The sequence below is a fragment of the Pleurodeles waltl genome, chromosome 8, assembly GCF_031143425.1.
Source record: "Pleurodeles waltl isolate 20211129_DDA chromosome 8, aPleWal1.hap1.20221129, whole genome shotgun sequence".
In the NCBI taxonomy this organism is placed as follows: domain Eukaryota; kingdom Metazoa; phylum Chordata; class Amphibia; order Caudata; family Salamandridae; genus Pleurodeles; species Pleurodeles waltl.
This window is the reverse complement of record NC_090447.1, coordinates 259,540,646-259,558,112: the sequence shown is the minus strand read 5'-3', so window position 1 is coordinate 259,558,112 and position 17,467 is coordinate 259,540,646. Positions and strand designations below refer to the sequence as shown.

Below are 17,467 nucleotides of genomic sequence, written 5' to 3'. Positions count from 1 at the left end.
TTGCTTATGTGAAACTGTTGTGCATTTCAATTTCAATTCATGTGGCAAGAAAAGTCTGGTTAGGAGTTTACAATGCTAACAGCTCTAACTGGAGCAAATGTGAGACCCATTGCATTGCAAATGCTTGTTCTAGATAAGCCTTCACAGCATAACATTCAAATTGAACAGGCTCTGTTGTCTTAATATAAAGGATGTGGTATCCAAGCAGTAACATTGTTTACAGACAATAAATTGTGTGGTGTTAACAGCATCTAGGCTGACCTGTCTTTCCATTCAGCTATCCAAATGAAATTATTAAAAACTACTTTTGTTTTTGTAGGGCTCAGTGGCATATGTTTCGCAGCAGGCCTGGATTCAGAATGCAGTTTTGCAGCAGAATATTCTTTTTGGCTCATCTCTGAATAAACAATTTTATGAAAGGGTATTGGAAGCCTGTGCTTTAGTACCAGATCTGGAGCAATTACCAAACGGAGATCAAACTGAAATAGGAGAACGGGTGAGATAAATATAATGTTTGTAGAATGACAATGTAATCAACTTTTTGTGTACAAGGGAAATTGTGCATTTCAAATGTATTTGGTTCCAAAAGCAATTCAAGTGGTGTGTTTTGTATGGTAAATTGATTAAGATTGGGTACTTCTGAATCTGTATACTTTTGATCCTTTTGATCCTCATGGCTTTGCGTTATGTGCCTATGCAACAAGCTTGTTTTCTGCATGTGCGTAAATACCTTGTTTTACAATACTTGCATACGCTGTGAGAGCAAGCAGCTTGAACAGATGTGCAAACTGGGATACAGTGCTGATTGGAGCACCGCTCCACTGTGGAAAGTAGCCTCCAAAGCCCTTGCCTACTGGGAAATGATCCTCCGTTCCAGAAGGTACGTCAATCAGTGCTTCTGAGAACACTTGAGGCGTGCCAACTCCCACCCATAGATAGAGACCAACAGAGCCTTTCTCCCAAGAAAAAACCTACACTCACCAGCACAAATTATCGACTGGAACAAGAAGGCTCAAATCAATCCTGAATGAAAATGACTTAAGAGAGATTGGATCATGGCCAATTTAACTCCACAACCTGCCATATGGTTCAATTTGTAGTTGCACATTTTTTAGGCTAGGCAGGAAATTATGTCCAAGGTTAATAACAAAAAAACAGCATCTATCATGAACTGGGGGGTATGACTATAGTAGCTTTTGCACCATAACTATACTTTCTCCTGTTTATCTTCGTGTTTATGGTATATTCTTTTCCAGATCCTGAATCATTTTCAACATTCATTTTTGACTTTGCATGAACCTTTGCTCTATCATTACTTTTAAGCGTGATGTGCATTTGTTTAGCAAAACTATTTTGTAAAACCAATCACTGGTTTGTACATCATTCTTTACTGATTACTTACTGTTAAGTTGTTGGTCAACTGAATTTCTGAATGACCTTGTTTTTGCTTATGAAAAAGGTTTATATTGAGAACATTTCTGAAAATGTGTCAGAAGTAAAAGTCAAGGGCGGCTCCTCCGTTAGGGAAGAGGAATGTCGTGCCACCCCCCCCACCACCACCACCATCAGCAGCAGCTGCAAAAGCTTTTCAAGAAAACAATAATAAACTGTGTTTATTATCATTTTCTTGAAAAGGGCCAGGGCATTTGCGGTGACGAGCACTTAAGAAGAGTGCACAGAGCACTCCCCTCAGAGCGCATGTGTGTTTGGCCGGCTGTCTCGGGCTGGCCAAACACACATGCACAGTGGGCTCTCTGCAGCTCTGCAACACAGTTGCCGGGCTGGAGAGAGCCTGCACAGGCTCCAAGTCTGCCCGGGAGTGCCCTGGCTGGGTGCTCCCTGCCAATCCTGATGCTGCTTTGAGCAGCGTCAGGATTGGCCGCACGGAAGGCTGGGAGCCTGTGCCAGCAGCCTTGACCTACGAGGGACAGAGGAGCGGCGCAGCGGAGGAGGTGTTTTTGTTTTTATTATTTAATTTTTATTCCCTCCCCCCATCCTCCCACCCCCAGTTGCGGCCCCACCCCTTCTGGTTGTCGCGAGCCGCGACTGGTTAAGGTACAGTGAAGGTTCTATTGCTCTTCACTGGAATCCTTTCTTTCAAGAAATATTTTAAAACAAATACTGTTTTCTTTCTTCAAAGGGTGTGAATTTAAGTGGGGGGCAGAAGCAACGAGTAAGTCTAGCAAGAGCCGTTTACAGTGATGCCGACATCTATTTACTGGATGACCCGCTGTCAGCTGTGGATGTCCATGTCGGGAAACACCTTTTTGAGAAACTGATTGGCCAAACAGGACTTTTAAGAAATAAGGTATGGTTAATTGACCCCCCCTTTCCCACTTCACAGGAAACAATAACTTTTTGAACCAAAATCAACAACATCAGGCCAGATCAAGCCATTTTGAGTGAAGTGTTTAGTCTTTTTTGGTCTGGTTTGCTAACCTAAAGCCTCAGAACAGAAACTGTATTTTGAGACACAGTAAACCTAATGGCTAAAGAAATGTGACTTTTTGTCTGAAAGAGGATATTATTAGAATCCAGCTTAGAAGAAGCAGGGCTGTTTTGTATTAATTAGAAGAATTTATTTTATGCTTTTGACCACTAATCATTCAGAGCAAGGGATTAAAGATGAGTGTTACTGAAATGCAAGATACTCTAGTCATGTTTTTTTTGCCTTGTGACACATTTTAGACTCGTATTCTGGTAACACACAGCCTAACAGTCCTACCTGAAACAGATCTTATTATTGTGATGGAGGAGGGCAGAATAGCAATGATGGGGACGTATGACGACCTGCTTTCCATGAAGAAAAACTTTGCAGAATTGATTCAAACCTACAGTAAGGAAAAAGGAAGCGAGCACACGTCTGAAACGAAAGGTAAGAGAAGCAGAGCTATAGTGATTAGATATATACAGCGGGATGAAAACCTAAACAAAGTTTATTGGAGTGACTGTAGATGGACAGGGATTGAGATGGTTTGGGACTAGAAAAACACAGGCCTCGATTCACTATGATTTTTCCTAGGAGTTGCATCACGTTTATGGTGCTTTGAGTGGCTTTATGTGATTTAGTAAACACAGAGCTTTGTACTCCCTTGCATTACTTTGCATTGGGTAGGCATTACATGGATGGAGCGTGGACATTGCCATGAATTCAACCATTTATTTTGATGCAAACCCAGATTTACAAAGACTTGTAAATCTGGGTTTGCTCCTAAATGGTGTGCGTGCCGACAGAGGCGTAACAAGGAGAAATATATTAATTTCTCCTTGATACTTCCTCTTTCTATGTGTGCTGCATTATGCTTTATATACTTTCATTGGTATTTGAGGTCAGTAAGAGTGTAGTACATGATGTACTGCTAGGTCGCAATATACTCATACAGGTCACATGCAAAACATTCACTGGTTTTAATCAGTAACTAACAGTATCTTCCCAAGGACTTGCATTTACATCATTCTGATGGATTACAGTGCTAGCAATGTAAGCCTCTGGGTAAGCACACTATGGCGTGTTGAGCCCCATCTTTTTTTTTTAGGCTTCTCATTTCTGCCCATGTGTAATCTTCGCTCGTTGCATTCGATGTAGGATGAGTTGAACCATTAGTCATTGACACCTTATTAAGCAAGTAACTTGGTAAAACAGTGAACTATTGACAAACAGAAACTTATACCAAAATACTAACACAAATATAACAAAAGATGGGTTCTCTTGGATGGTATGAGTGCGATCATAGTGACATGTAGTAATAATAGGGTGGGGGCAAGCATATAGCATATGGGTTCTCGGCCTTCAAGTGACACCCAGGTGTTCCTTGTGTGTTTATGAGAGTAACAACCCATCGGTGGGATGAAACTCACGCTAGTATCACTTTAGTAAATTCCCAGTGCCAGCATCTGTCACATTTGGGTTTTAGCAAGATCCTCACACAGTGGGATCAGGCCTTGTGTGTCGTATCACACCCCTATTTGGTTCATCTCTCTATTCACTTGCCTCCTCTCCGCCATCAGTGTTATTCCATTGTATCTCCCTTCCACCTGGAATATTTCCGCCAGTGGGTCGATGTATAGAGGCTACAGCGGGCACCCTGCCACGTACCTCTAAATACCTTGTAGGTATTAGAGATGGTGTTACCAGTTTTGACCCACACAGTCGTTCCCTAGCAAAGGAGAGAGACCCACCTAATTCATTGCTCCCCCATTCCCATCTTGCACATTACCTTCATCGTGAAGTCCCACTACACTGAGTAAAATGCTTTTTCAAGGTCTCCCGACATAAACTTCAAATCTGGAGAGCCTTTGACCTCAGGGTGGTACGGAATCTGGTAAAGCCTCCTGAGGTTAAGTGAGATGCAGCGGAGCTGACTTGCTAGAAACACCTCACCCAACTCAAGAAGGAAAGGTGACTTGTGATAGACTACTGCATGACACTCTAGTAACCACTCAGGGAAGTCACTGTGAACAGTTCTCACCCCTTTCTCTCATTAGCAAAAGGTTTCATACACACACAGGCACTAAAGAGATGCAGGGTATTTTCAGTATATTTATTGAAAAGACTGCAATCTATACTATAATATTTTATCTGCAATTATTAGGATTAAGAGGCATAACAAAATCAGGATTGTGACGGTTAGTAAAAAAAAGATGAACAATCCCAACATTACAATGAAAATGTATTTAGAATTTCTACCTAACAACTAGCATCTAGCTTCTAGCAAGAGTACAGGGGCGATAGCCCAATCTGTCCATACTCAGTACATGCGAGGATCACCCACCCCCATTACCTTCGGATGAAGGTCTGCCCTTCATCTGCCTAGCTGGCTTGCAGAGACAAGGCTGATGACTTGCTGAAAACGGAATGCAGCACAAATGGATATTCTGGTCAGAATTACCCCTCTCAACCCCCACTTGGCCTACATGGTGTTATATAGAAAAAAAAAAATTGGTCTGCGAAATAGGCCTTACATAGGCATGTGCCTAAGCGTTAGACCTTGTGTGTTCTCTTGTGGTAGCAATTCCAAACATTATCTTGTGTTGGTCCTGTACTGTTCCTTGTCAACCTTGGGTCAGGAACATGATGAGTAATGTTGTGTATAATAACACCAGTGTTCTTGCGGAATAGCAGCTGATTAGGACAAATAGCACATCCCCACTGAAAGCAACCTTTTCTAAAAATGAATAAAATGAATAAAGGAGACTAAGGGGGTTATTACAACTTTGGAGGAGGTGTTAATCCATCTCAAAAGTGACGGTAAAGTGACGGATATACCACCAGCCATATTACGAGTCCATTATATCCTATGGAACTCGTAATACGGCTGGTGGTATATCCGTCACTTTACCGTCACTTTTGGGACGGATTAATACCTCCTCCAAAGTTGTAATAACCCCCTAAATGCCAAAGGTAAGCTAAAATATATGTGTCCGACCAAGGTACTAAAATGAACCCACGACAAACTTGTGATAACCAACACAGTGAGTCATGGACAAAGTTCCACTAGACTACCAGGAGGGGTCAAGTGGGAGGGTGCTGGCAATTATTGAGCAGAATGCACAGATCCACTCTGGCCTTGGAATGGCAGATTCGCTGGGGAGCTGCCTGAGGTCATCACGTGGGTAAACCGGGTAAATGTGAGGACTCACTTCACCCTGCCCACAGCTCCAGTTCCAGGCAACCTCTGTACACAGTCCGCCAGAAAGTCCTGCAAGAGTACAGGGTGCCCACAATGTTATATACCTTGCCAGTGTCCAGGGATCTACAGGCACTCAGAATGCGATTGGTGGCAGATCCTCAGGCCAACGTTCTTTCTCTTAGTCAGGGTGGCTAGCTCAGCCCAGAGTTAAGCAATGGCACTGGCTGTTTGTGGGGTCAGTTCTGGCATGTGTCCTCTGGCCAGAGCTGAGTGGTCTGATTTGGTGTCCACAGGTTGCCCATCAGTGGCCTGCTCCTGCTCCAACTCTGAGCTAGTTTGTGTCGCTAGGCTCACTGCTGCCTGCGGTGCCTCTGATTGTTCCTGTTCTGTTTCTTTCCTGGTTGGCTTTTAGGTGATGATCTTATTCCTACCTCCTCAGGGACATTTCCTGGAGCTACTTTTAGCTTCCCCTTTTTTTTGTCCAGCCAGTTCCATACTGCCTGTGGGTCTTTGCAGAAGTGGGTTTTCCCAATGAGCATTATTTTTAGTTTTGTTGGAAACATCAGAGAGTATTGTAGTCTCTTTTCTCTTAGTGTGGTCTTCACTGCCACATAGAAGGCTCTCTTAGTCGTATAGTCAGGGTACATTAACACACGACCATTATATATAATGTATGAGCCCATTGCCCTCACCGCTTGTAGTAGTGCATCTCTGTCTTTGAAATGAAGTAGTTTGGTTAGGGGTGGTCGTCCAGGAACTGGGGCCTAGCAGGGACTCTGTGGGCACGTTCAATAGCGAAAAAGGGCATTAGGCTGGTTGGAACAACATCTGTCTTCATTCCTTTTTGAAAATATATATTACTATAGAATCACCTTCTGCACCTTCTGGGAGGCCCACAGTATGGACATTGTTTCGGCAACTGCGGCCCTCAGTGTCTTCAGCAAAGCTGTCTAACGTGCACACCTTGTCCGACAGGGCCTTGATCTGCCACTTTAAGTCTAGCTGCATCGGCCGCAGCTCCTCGAGCCCTGACTCTGTGCTTTTCACCCTCTCTGCAAGCTTATGATGCTCCGCCTTCAGCAGTCCCAGACCCACCGAGACCTCTCCTGTATCCTGTTGAAGAGCATTCTGTGTGCCAGCAATAGCGGCCAGTATTTTATCAAATTGCTGCTGCATTGGGAAGGCCGTTCCCTCAAGATTTGTAGGCCCTCTTTTTTCAGGTGAAGGGCCTTCTGCTGTCTCAGGAGGGGTTCCCATCTGTTTGGCTCTGGGCTTCCCCATGTCCCTTCTGTTGTGTGTCATTTAGGGAGGAACAGGATTCCCTCTCCAAGAATGTGTAGGATGGGGGTAAGGTTAGTGTTGTGACCTGGGATTGTGTCCATAAGCCTCCACTACTTCAGTCTAGCTGGTACTCTGGGTGAGGAGAGGGTGCCAGTCCGGTGCCCCTGGGTCCCCTCAATCCCAGGATCTTTGCGCTAAGTGGGCTGTGGTGTCAGGGCCCCCAACTATTTATCGTGGGATGCCAGTGTCTCCCTCAGTGTTAGACTGTGTGGTCTCCAGATGTGTGCCTGCACCTGGCCAAACCAAGCCCTTACTTGCATGTCCCCACACACAGCTGGACTGCTGCCATTGTTTGTAGTGTCAGGCTGGGCCAGACCTGTTAGGGGCTGATCAACTATGGGCCCTGGAATTCTCACGGCCGCAGTCCAGCGACCTGTGCAAAGGTGGCAGTATCACTACTCCCCTTGTTGGACCAAATGAGGCAGCAAGGTGTTTTAATGGGGGGCCTTTATTCTCATTCTGTGCCATGAGTGGGGGCCTGCTGCCTACCAGCCAAAGCTCTGAGCAGGTGGAGAGGGGGTGGCTCCTGATGTTTTATTCTACTCACCCCCTTCCATATGAACTGCGCAGCTCTCCGAGACAAGGTCCCCATGCGGACGGCCAGGCTGCAGCATGCACCTGAAGTCCTGGGCGCCCATGCTTCAGCCTCACCTCCCCATCGCGATGCTGATGTAGTCCAGGGCCCAAGTCCACAGCGGTGAGCAGGCACTTCGGCCAATGGGGACTGCCTCTGGGTGCTGCTGGGTAGGAAGGCCAGCAGTATCTGGCAAGTTGCACCTACACGAAGGGCCGCCATTTCGGGATCAGCCAGCCACTCTCCTTCGCACCCCGCTCTGTTGGACTTTGCCTCTAGTGTATACCAGTATCTTCAAGGTCGGGCCAGACCAGTCCGCCTGGGGCTACTTTCTCGCCCCCACTCTTCTGTTGGTCCTGCAGGTGCAATCTCCTCCCCCCGCAGCAAGTCCCCAGACTGGCCTAGGCTGCCATGGCAGCCCAGCCCTCTGTCTCTTGCAGGGGTCTGTTAGTCACTCCCAAGGCCAATCCGTCACAACGGGCCAGCAGCCCCCAGCAGCAGCTATCATCTGCAGGCTCTGTCAGGGTTGATGTGCCCCAACAGTCGTGAGTGGTCAGGAAAAAAGCCTAAGCAGGAGCGGAGCACCGCATTCATGCGTCCCCCATCTTGTCCAGCTAGCCACGCCCCAATCAGACCCTTAGTGTTTATAGAAATTGTCACTATTCTGTGGACAGGAAAGGTTTATCTGGCTACATAAGATGTTCCAAACATTTCCTGTATGTAACAACTGAGCACATGTAGGCACATATTAACCTCTAGGGTAAGTGTTTTTTATACCCACAAAACACACCTACATACCATTCAGTGGCAGAAACAAAATGTCAAATATTGCCTATGCAAGACCTGCTGTGTTACATTACTCCAGCACGATGGTCAAGCTGTAATCCAAACAGTGCAATCTAATTCACCACAAAAGCCCATGAGCTTCACACCTGCTGCCATTTGTAGTAGGGATCTTTGCAGGGTAGGACTGACTGCGGCTGGGGGAGTGAAGTATAGTGGAGCCTCCTCAAAGCCTTACTTAACTGAGAGGGACAAGGAACACTCTCAGTCGAGGATGGTTCTCAGCCCAAAGTCCAAAGACCATCTGAATGCAAAGCCCTCAACATGTGCACTTGATTTACAATGGATCTCTGGCTCTGTGAAGAGTAGACTTCTCTCAGGCCAGTGCTATGAATTACATGCACAGCTCTTTGCACTAAGGCCTTCCTCTGCAGTACAGGTTGTATGGAAAGCATACCAAGAGACCTGCAACACTGTGTCTCTGTTGAGTAGAGGGGTTATTATTAGTGAGTGAGATCATTGTTAGCATTGAGCTGACTAGAGGGTAGCAAGAAGTAGAGTGCTAAAGCGAAAAGGGAAGCCATGTAAAAAGCATTGATCATAAATTTGGAGTGAGCTGGGCAGTTTGCTGGAAAGAGAATACCAAGATGCTTTGTAGGGTGGAATGTATGAATTAAGACAGGAAGGCATTTGTAAGATTTGTAAGAGGACAGCTTGACAGTAATGTCTACATGTAAGAAAGAAGCAATGCTGTCCAAAGTGCATTGTGTTATAAATAAAATTATTTCCAACAAGACCTGCCTGCTTGTTTTTCTGACAGGCTTGTCCCTGTAAGTTGAGATGAGATGATTGTGGATCAGTAAAAATCTGACAGCATACAGGATCCAAGCTTATACTTTGCTAGTAGGTCAGTGCCAAATTGATCTGCATTCACACCGAAATTATGGTAACGGGCTGAAGGGACACAATAAGATATTCATGTTTAAATGACCTCTTTCAGTATTTTGTTGAAATAAAAAGCTTGAGCTTTGTTAAGGCTTTTAATTGGCAGAACAGCGAAAATATCTATATCAGGTGAAGTGCTTTTAGTAAGAGTGATGTTTTCATTTGAGAATTCAGTTTATAGTTTTGATGATTAATACATAATACACAAGTGCATTTCAGAGAGCATTATTTGAATGGTTTTGTGTCAGAATATCAAGTACAAATATATTGTGCTATCAAAGTATTGTAGCCTAAATATCAACTACAATAATATCCAAATGTACGTATGTGAGTAAGTATTGATCTACTATTTCTAACTACACCTATGCATACTTAAAAAGTATACATATCATAAAGGTAGATTTTTTGGGGGTTACAATGAGTAAATCCATACTTACATTTAGATAGTAAATTCACAGTATTTTGGTATTCAGTAATTTTGGCAGCACATTATTTAAAACCTAACACTAAGGTGCCATATTGTTTGGCATTTGCATTCTCATTGAAATATTGTGAGTGCCACAGCCAGTTAACTTCCTCAGAAGGCTTGTATTGGGTAGTAGCTATGAAACTCCTTAGTAGGTATAGCCTGGCTAGGAGCTGACCTAAATGCAGCATTTTGGTGCATACAACTGTCAGGTTTAAAATAGTTCAGTTAATCTTTATTCGATTATACAAATACAACCATAAAACACATTCAAATACAATAATTTTTTTTTAAATTGCACAAAACTCATATAACAAGAATAAAATTAGGCAGAAGAAATTCTAAAATTGGCGCAATTACGCCACCTTATAGCACATTTAGGAAAAGACCAAACTCCATTGCAGACTAATTCATCAGGTACCATGTGGAGGTACACATAAACTGGGTGACATTGTAAAAACCTCTTGCTCTTCAATATACGCAATAAAAACCTCTGTCTAAAAGGAGCTTAAAACTCGCAAAAGAAAGTAAAATGAAGGAGGTCTGTGGAGAAGCACCATCATACAGACAAATAAGAATACTCTTTGGGTCGTACTGTCCAAGTGGGAAACACAAATTACATCTAATTGAACCAAAGCAGAATCGAGTAATAAGCGCCCTTTCTCACACATTTTGAACCGCTGAAAGATAAAACTCAGGCCCCGGATACATCTTCATTAAGAAGTCCTGCAGAGATAGTTTGCTTAATTCAATGTATTCCCTTTTTCACGCCATATGTTTCTTAAATTCCTCCTTGACCCAATGCTTATCAGATTATCGTAACCACTGCAGCAAGTTAAAAATCTCCAGACGACACAAAAGCAAGGCAGTACATTTAATATTGCGTAACCAAGGGATGGCCTGACCAAAATCACAGGGCAAACTATCACAAATCACCTCCCTATTTAGGGAAACACGCCCATTTGTCCAAACAGAAATCCACAGCGGAGCCATCTTGATACTCTCTTCTACAAATCCCAAATCCAATTCCTCATGCAGAATAAACCCACGGGTATTGGGCCCAACTCCTAGTAACCTTCTCCTGAAAGGGTTCTCTTCTTTTTGAGGCACCATGCTGCAGAGATACCCCAAAATCGAGCCTCCGTACGGTAAAACTGAAATGCATTTACACTTATACACCTCGAGTAGGGGTAGCATAGGCTTGTTCCCAGCCCCGGCTGAGAAGTCAAAAGTGGCACCCACCGCAGCATTAAAACGTGAACATCGCCTAGAAATGTAGGGGACCCAAAGGCCTTTATCATCAAAGGTCATCCCAAGATATATTAGTATCAGTATAGAGCTTTCGCAAAAGCTCTGCATTTGAGCTCGACAACCCCATCTTAGATAACAAACCCCAAAGCCTACAATGATTTACCCTGTTGAGGGCACAGCTGAGGTCCGCGAATGCCAGGAAAAGAGTTCCTTTTTTAGCAATCGGATATTTACCAATCAGCAATAACAGATTTAAACACTGTTCCTTGTTCCCCAGCCCTTCCCTGAACCCATACAGCACTGACTCATAAGGTCTTGTTCCTCCACTCAAGTCTCAATGCCCCGCAAAACAATGCAGACCAGAATTTTCACCCAAAAATCCAAAAGTGAAATAGGGTGATAACACTTGGTGCGCTACAATTCCCTTTTTTAAACACCAGCACTATGCAGGCAGATTTCCACAAAGAGGGGATCCCGGAAATCATGGCAGAATTTAATACATTTACAATAATAGGAGCCCGCATCTGACTATTTCCTTTAAATAAATCCAATGAGATAGCATCAGACCCAGGAGCTTTATATACTGGACTCTCCTGTAGGCGGCAACCACCTCATCCAAGATAAACCTAATTGACAAACTCTGACCAGGGTCACCGAGTCCACCACAGCTTATGTAGGAGACTCAGGAGAATGCTGCGGAAATTACTTACCCAAATATCGGGTGAAATATAGAATCCCAACCCCTCAGAAGTTCTATTGCGAGTCCCCCCCTCTTAACAATCTTACAAAATAGACCTGTGTTCTTTGTACGGCAAGCATGCACTAAATCACTCCACATCTGTTCTTTCAGTTGCAACTTCCTTGTCTTCAGTGCAATCTTATACTGAGCTCTACCCCTACTAACATATACTCTATTTCTAGGCCAAGTTTTCAGTTCCTTGAGCAGGGTTTTCCTAGCAGCATGGCATGTATCATCAAACCAACGACTCTGGGACTTGCAAGGAAGCCCTGTGCTGGAATTCACAATAGATCTAATGGAGCCGTTTAGTCTTTCCAGAGCATCAATCACCTCTATAGCTGAGTGGATTTCTGACAGGAAAATCTCTACAGTCATATTAAGATTACTTTTCACCATGATTGCTAAAACCTGGGGAATATGAACCTTTCGCTAACACACACTACAGCCTTAATCCTTAGCTTCCATTCCTGTAGGACCTATAACAGCCGGTAACAACCTCTTGGATGGGAGGTCAAAAGTCAACACAAGAGGATTATGATCGCTAAGATCCTGCATTTGGACCCCACCTTGCTGGAAAAGTTTACTCACTGAAGCGGACACAAAAACATAATAAATCGTAGTTCCCACCCACGTACCAACAAAAGTGGAGGCCTTGGTCCCCGAATTAAAAAACAATTTGGAAGTATTGATCAGCCTCATCTTTGGCAAAGCATTAATTAGCGTCACACCTCTCCTATCCCAGGATGCCTCACTAGTAGTAAAACACTCCTACCGATCAAAGTGACTGCCTATGGTAGGATAGCTAGTAATCTTAGCATTAAAATCCCCTGTCAAAAGTACAAAAAATTGTTCAAAATATATTCCATCCTCAATTTTAGTGTGTGTGTAGGGCAGAGAAAGTGGAGTAATTTGACATCCTGACTCCCATACGGCATTATACAAATTAACAAGCAAGACATTGTACTTGTTAGGAAAAATCACCCAGACAATTAAAATGCCCTGATGATTACATCTAATGTGGTATGCTCTATGAATTTTAGACATGTGGACAAGGGTCACTAGTCCCTCCCTTGATTGGTGGCCAGTCAAACGAGCAGCTGGAACAACAAACCTCTGAAAACCATCCCATTCAGCTTCACTCTTCGACCATGTCACTTGAAGCAGAATAAAATCAAATGAAGATATATACACCTCCCATAGCAGATCCTGGAGCTTGGTATCTGGAGCAGCAATATTCCAAGAAATTGGTGATGACCGGCACAACAAATCCTCATCGGAGACCACCTCAGGGATTGAAAAAAGCTTAGGTCCCTTCATACCACCATAGAGACATTCATCTTGAACAGGGCAGCTAGCCAGGCCTACGGGTCAGTCATTGCATTCTAGGCCTGACAAAACTGAAAATCTATTGTTCAGCCTAAGTAAAGGCTGAGCACAACACAAGCTGGGCACCCCTCGAGGACAAGAAAAGTCTTGATAAAGTGTGTGCCTGTAAAAAAACACAAACTAACCCAATTGTGTCACAAGAGGTGGGGTCTATTGAACAAAAAGAAATCATGCAGCAGGCCAATCCTGGGTATCTGCAATTAACTATAATGCAATCCCCTTTCCCAATCTTAACTGACTGGTTAACCTACCCAATCCACCAAACAAGATATCCTCTAAAATTGAAATAACAATTTTTACCCAGCCAGTGTCCACCCTTATTTTTCAGCTGCGCTGTAGATTCCAGTGACTCAAATGATAAAAAAGGTACTTTAGTGAGGATTACAACATAGGGAGCACAATCCAGAGGTAGCTCCAAAAGAGAACAAGGAGCTAGATTGGCATTAGCACCCCCCACATCCCTCATTGCAGGAAAATTTCCCTGGATATGCCAGGTGATAATACAGTTTGTAGAATTATCTCTAACTCTGCCCCCAGCAGGCCCAGTAGGGTTAGCAGCCGCTTGACAGTGGGAGTGGATGACAAAATTTCCCGAGTTGATATGGGGCAGCTGAGTAATATGACTGCTTAATATCTCCTGGGAAGCTGGAGCAACTAGCAGAGGTGCTTGCTTTTCTGAGAGAGAGCCCGCAAAACCATTAGATCAAAGCGCAATAAAATTGTGTGGTTGGTTCAGCCGGGCCCCCAACCTAGAACACTGCAAAGAAACAGCTGATTCTAGAGACTGTAGTATATCCTTCAGCGGTGCCAAGCAGGCTTCCACTAGCTCCTTAATTGGGCCCAAAAATGTGTCTACACAAAAAACTTGGCCCTGCCCTGAGCAGAGACCCCCTGGAAACAAGGAGGGGAAACCGGAACAGTAGAGACCGGGTCAACAGGGTTTTTCCCAGCTCTTTTCATTGGTCTTTTCTTTTTAGTCAGTGGACTACTGCAACTAGGAAGCATGGCCAAAAAGTCAGGGGCACTCATTGTCGTTCACTCAGTTGAGTGGAACAGACCGGCTCTTTGCTACCTCCTGGGAGGGCTTTACCGCAAAGGGCCCTTTTCTTCCCTATCACAATCAGCCCACGAAAGCACCGAAATAGCTGCAGAAAACCAGCCCCTGTAACCTGACCAGGACAGGCTTAGTCAAACTCCAAAGTCTAAATAAAAAGGCCATCAGTCACCCCACAAGCCAGATCACACAGCGAGCAGCTTCGAGGGGGGCCCAGCCCAACCTCATCCAGTCGCGGATGGGTGCCGACGGGCCCGGTTTTGGCCCGGTCTTTGCCCAGGCGTGTCCCACGCCGTGGTTCTCAGGGTCTAAGTTTATGCATCCCCGGCCTCTAGACCGGGATGCTGGGAAATGTAGTGCGGAGATTGACTCAAGACCACCCCTGCTCTGTACTGCTGTCAGCACGTGTGCAATGCTAGTTATTGTCCTTTAAACTCCTCGTGTGCCATTTCCCAAAGTTTGGGCCTATATGTCCTATATGTCAGGCAAGTAGACCAGACGCTAGCTCCATTAATACTGCATAGCACAGTATAGTATGTACGTTTAGTAGATTGGTACAGGAAACGTCCGAGGTTGTACTTAACTCAGTAGACCAGAATCTAATAAAATCTCTTTTAAGAAGAGAACTTCCTGCTCATTAAGAGGAAACTCTCTGTCCATATATTCCATGCTTCTTTGCAAGTACACATAGAAAAGGATCACTGTGTTCTTAATAAGTGCCGACATAGAAGATTCTCCAGATTCACGATTCATGTACCTGTCAATAATTAAGCGCAGCTACCAACAATCGGGTGTCTCAAGTGTAACCAGTAGGCTGCTGAGAGAAGTAGTTTTGTTTCTGAAGTATCATGAGAAGTATTGCAGTTAATTAATTTTGATATAACCGTCATATCTGTGGATTGAAAAATAGATTTCAGCCAATATTTGTGCTTTGCCTCACCCTGCTCCCCACTTCTGCTGGGGCAACACACTGTATTAGAGAGTGTATCTCTTGGGTAGTTGATGTTAATCACAATAGAGGTTCTTTCTCATTTCTTACACTTATCATGTTCTTTATTGTCCAAATAAAGTACCAAACTGCAATTAAAACATATTTAATGCACATGTATATTTTATTTTTAACACATTTAACACACCAATGCCCATAATGTGTTCTACTTTTCATACAGCAGGTGGTCTGAAAGAAGTCCAGAAAATCGCAAGCCCCTCAAAGCAAAACGAAGATCCTGTGCTCGTGATACATGGGCAAGTACCAACCGCAATACACAGATCCTTAAAGAAATGTTGTTGGTCGTGCTGTTTTGGTGCCATACAACACCACACTGTATCACACCAAGAATACAAAAATATACTTAATCATGAAGTCAGTAATTTGATGGGGACCAGTGAGCATAGTGTATGTGCTTGTTCTTTAAATATTTTTAGGAGTCTGCGTCATCTGATGGTAAAGAAAGAGCAGGTGACATGATATTGGCCTTACTGGGATGTACTCTCAGTACACCCGGCTACAAAACACCAGCAACTTAGATTTCAAAACGGACTTTTCACAAACTACATATTTCTGTTCCAAAGCGCACTGCTGCTCCGATGAGCCCAAGAGAAGGGAATGGAAAATGGAGAGGAAAAAACAAGGCAAAAACAATATTTAATGTAGCATAACCATCATTACTCTCCTCTCTCTGGGGGGACTTCACCCACTCTCCACCAACTAGTCCTTAAACTCAGTATTTATCCTATCTCTGCAAGAAGCCTCTACAAGTATCACAAGATGTGTAAACATATTTCTTCGCTAATACTCCACATGGAGTAGAATTGAACAGCTTATAGATGTGAAAAGCCTACACGTCACAATTTTCCACAGCCTGAAGATCTTTCGCTCTTGCCAGAATGCCTGCACTTGAGTCCATGTGTATGTCTTTCCATTCAAAGATGTAGGTCAACATCTGCTAAAGCCAGATCAACAGGACACATGTTGAGTTTGGAACTCGAGATAGCTAATCTTGATTTTGGGGAATGGCCTCAATAGATTTACTCTGAATGCTATTGAGGCAATGTTATTTTGGTTTTGTTGCCTTCAACTGGCCTCGCTTCTTTTCCTTTCTGATTATTATGTTAAAAAACAGCCTATGGCAGCAGCACAAACAAAACCCATTGTGCTCCATCTTTCGCCTTAGGCAGGCAGGGCAGCATAGCAAGAAGATTGCAGACTCAATCTAGATCATATAACAAGGGCAAAGTAAGACCTCTATGGCACCACAAATCATTGATTCTGGTTCCCACACTGCCACTCACAATTGCCCATGTTCATCAAGGGTCTGAGATCTGCGTTTAAGAAATGATAACCCCATTGCAAAGTCCCTTTGTGAATATATCGAACGTTTCTCAAGGGTCTGACATCTGAGCTCAAGAAACTATAACTCATGTGCGAAGTCCCTTTGTCAATATATCCACCGTTCCTTAACAGTCTGACATCTGCCCTTAAACTTTAACCCTAGTGCAAAGTCACTTTGTGAATATATCCTGGGTTCCTCAACTGTCTGATATCTTAGTTCAAGAAACAATAACGCTAGTGCAGAGTTCCTTTGTGAATACCAAGGTTCCTCAATGATCTGACATCCCAGCTCAAGAAACTACTCTAGTGCACAGTGCCTTTGTGAATATATCCAACGTTCCTCAAGGGTCTGGCATCTGTGCTTAAGAAACTATGGCCCATATGTACTAAAGCTTTTTCCCATTGACCCAAAATGAGTAAAACCCATTGATACATCTGGCCGTATATCCGTAGTGCAAAGTCCTTTTGTAAATATATCCAGTGCTCCTCAATGTTCTGATATCTGAGCTCAAGAAACTATAATACTAGTGCAGAGGTTCTTTCGTGAATAATCCTGCTTTGAAGAGTCCGACATCAGTGCATAAGAAACGATAACCCTATTGCAGAATCCCTTAATGAATATATCCATGGTTCCTCAAGGGTCTGACTTCTGAGCTCTAGTGCAGAATTGCTTAATGAATATTTCCAAGGTTCCTCAAGGGTATAACCGCTGAGCTCAAGAAACTATGACTCGAGTACAGAGTCCCTTTTGTGAGCAGCCCATAGCATTCATAGCGAATGTCCCTAAATCAGCAACGGAATCATTTTACCAAGTAACAATTGTGTGACTTGTTGATTATTTAAAGGAAGTAAGTTGGTTATTTTACTTTGCAGAAGGGCTTTTTTGTCTCTGGGTTTGTTAAGTTGCCGTCCTTTAAGGCACAGTCAAGATAAATTGTGAAAAAGATATGTAGAGACCAGAGGCCT

At 43.7% G+C, this 17,467-nt stretch overlaps 1 protein-coding gene across 2 annotated transcripts in view; it reads left to right on the top strand.

The window, feature by feature from the left end:
* The window catches only part of LOC138249903 (ATP-binding cassette sub-family C member 2-like), a 546,861-nt gene that overhangs the window by 346,497 nt on the left and 182,897 nt on the right, over positions 1-17,467 (top strand). For both annotated transcript variants that reach the window (XM_069204120.1, XM_069204121.1), the window contains 4 exons: positions 320-496; positions 2,141-2,308; positions 2,689-2,875; positions 15,339-15,414. In XM_069204120.1, the coding sequence (XP_069060221.1) occupies positions 320-496; positions 2,141-2,308; positions 2,689-2,875; positions 15,339-15,414 (608 nt within the window). The remainder of the gene's footprint in view (positions 1-319; positions 497-2,140; positions 2,309-2,688; positions 2,876-15,338; positions 15,415-17,467) is intronic.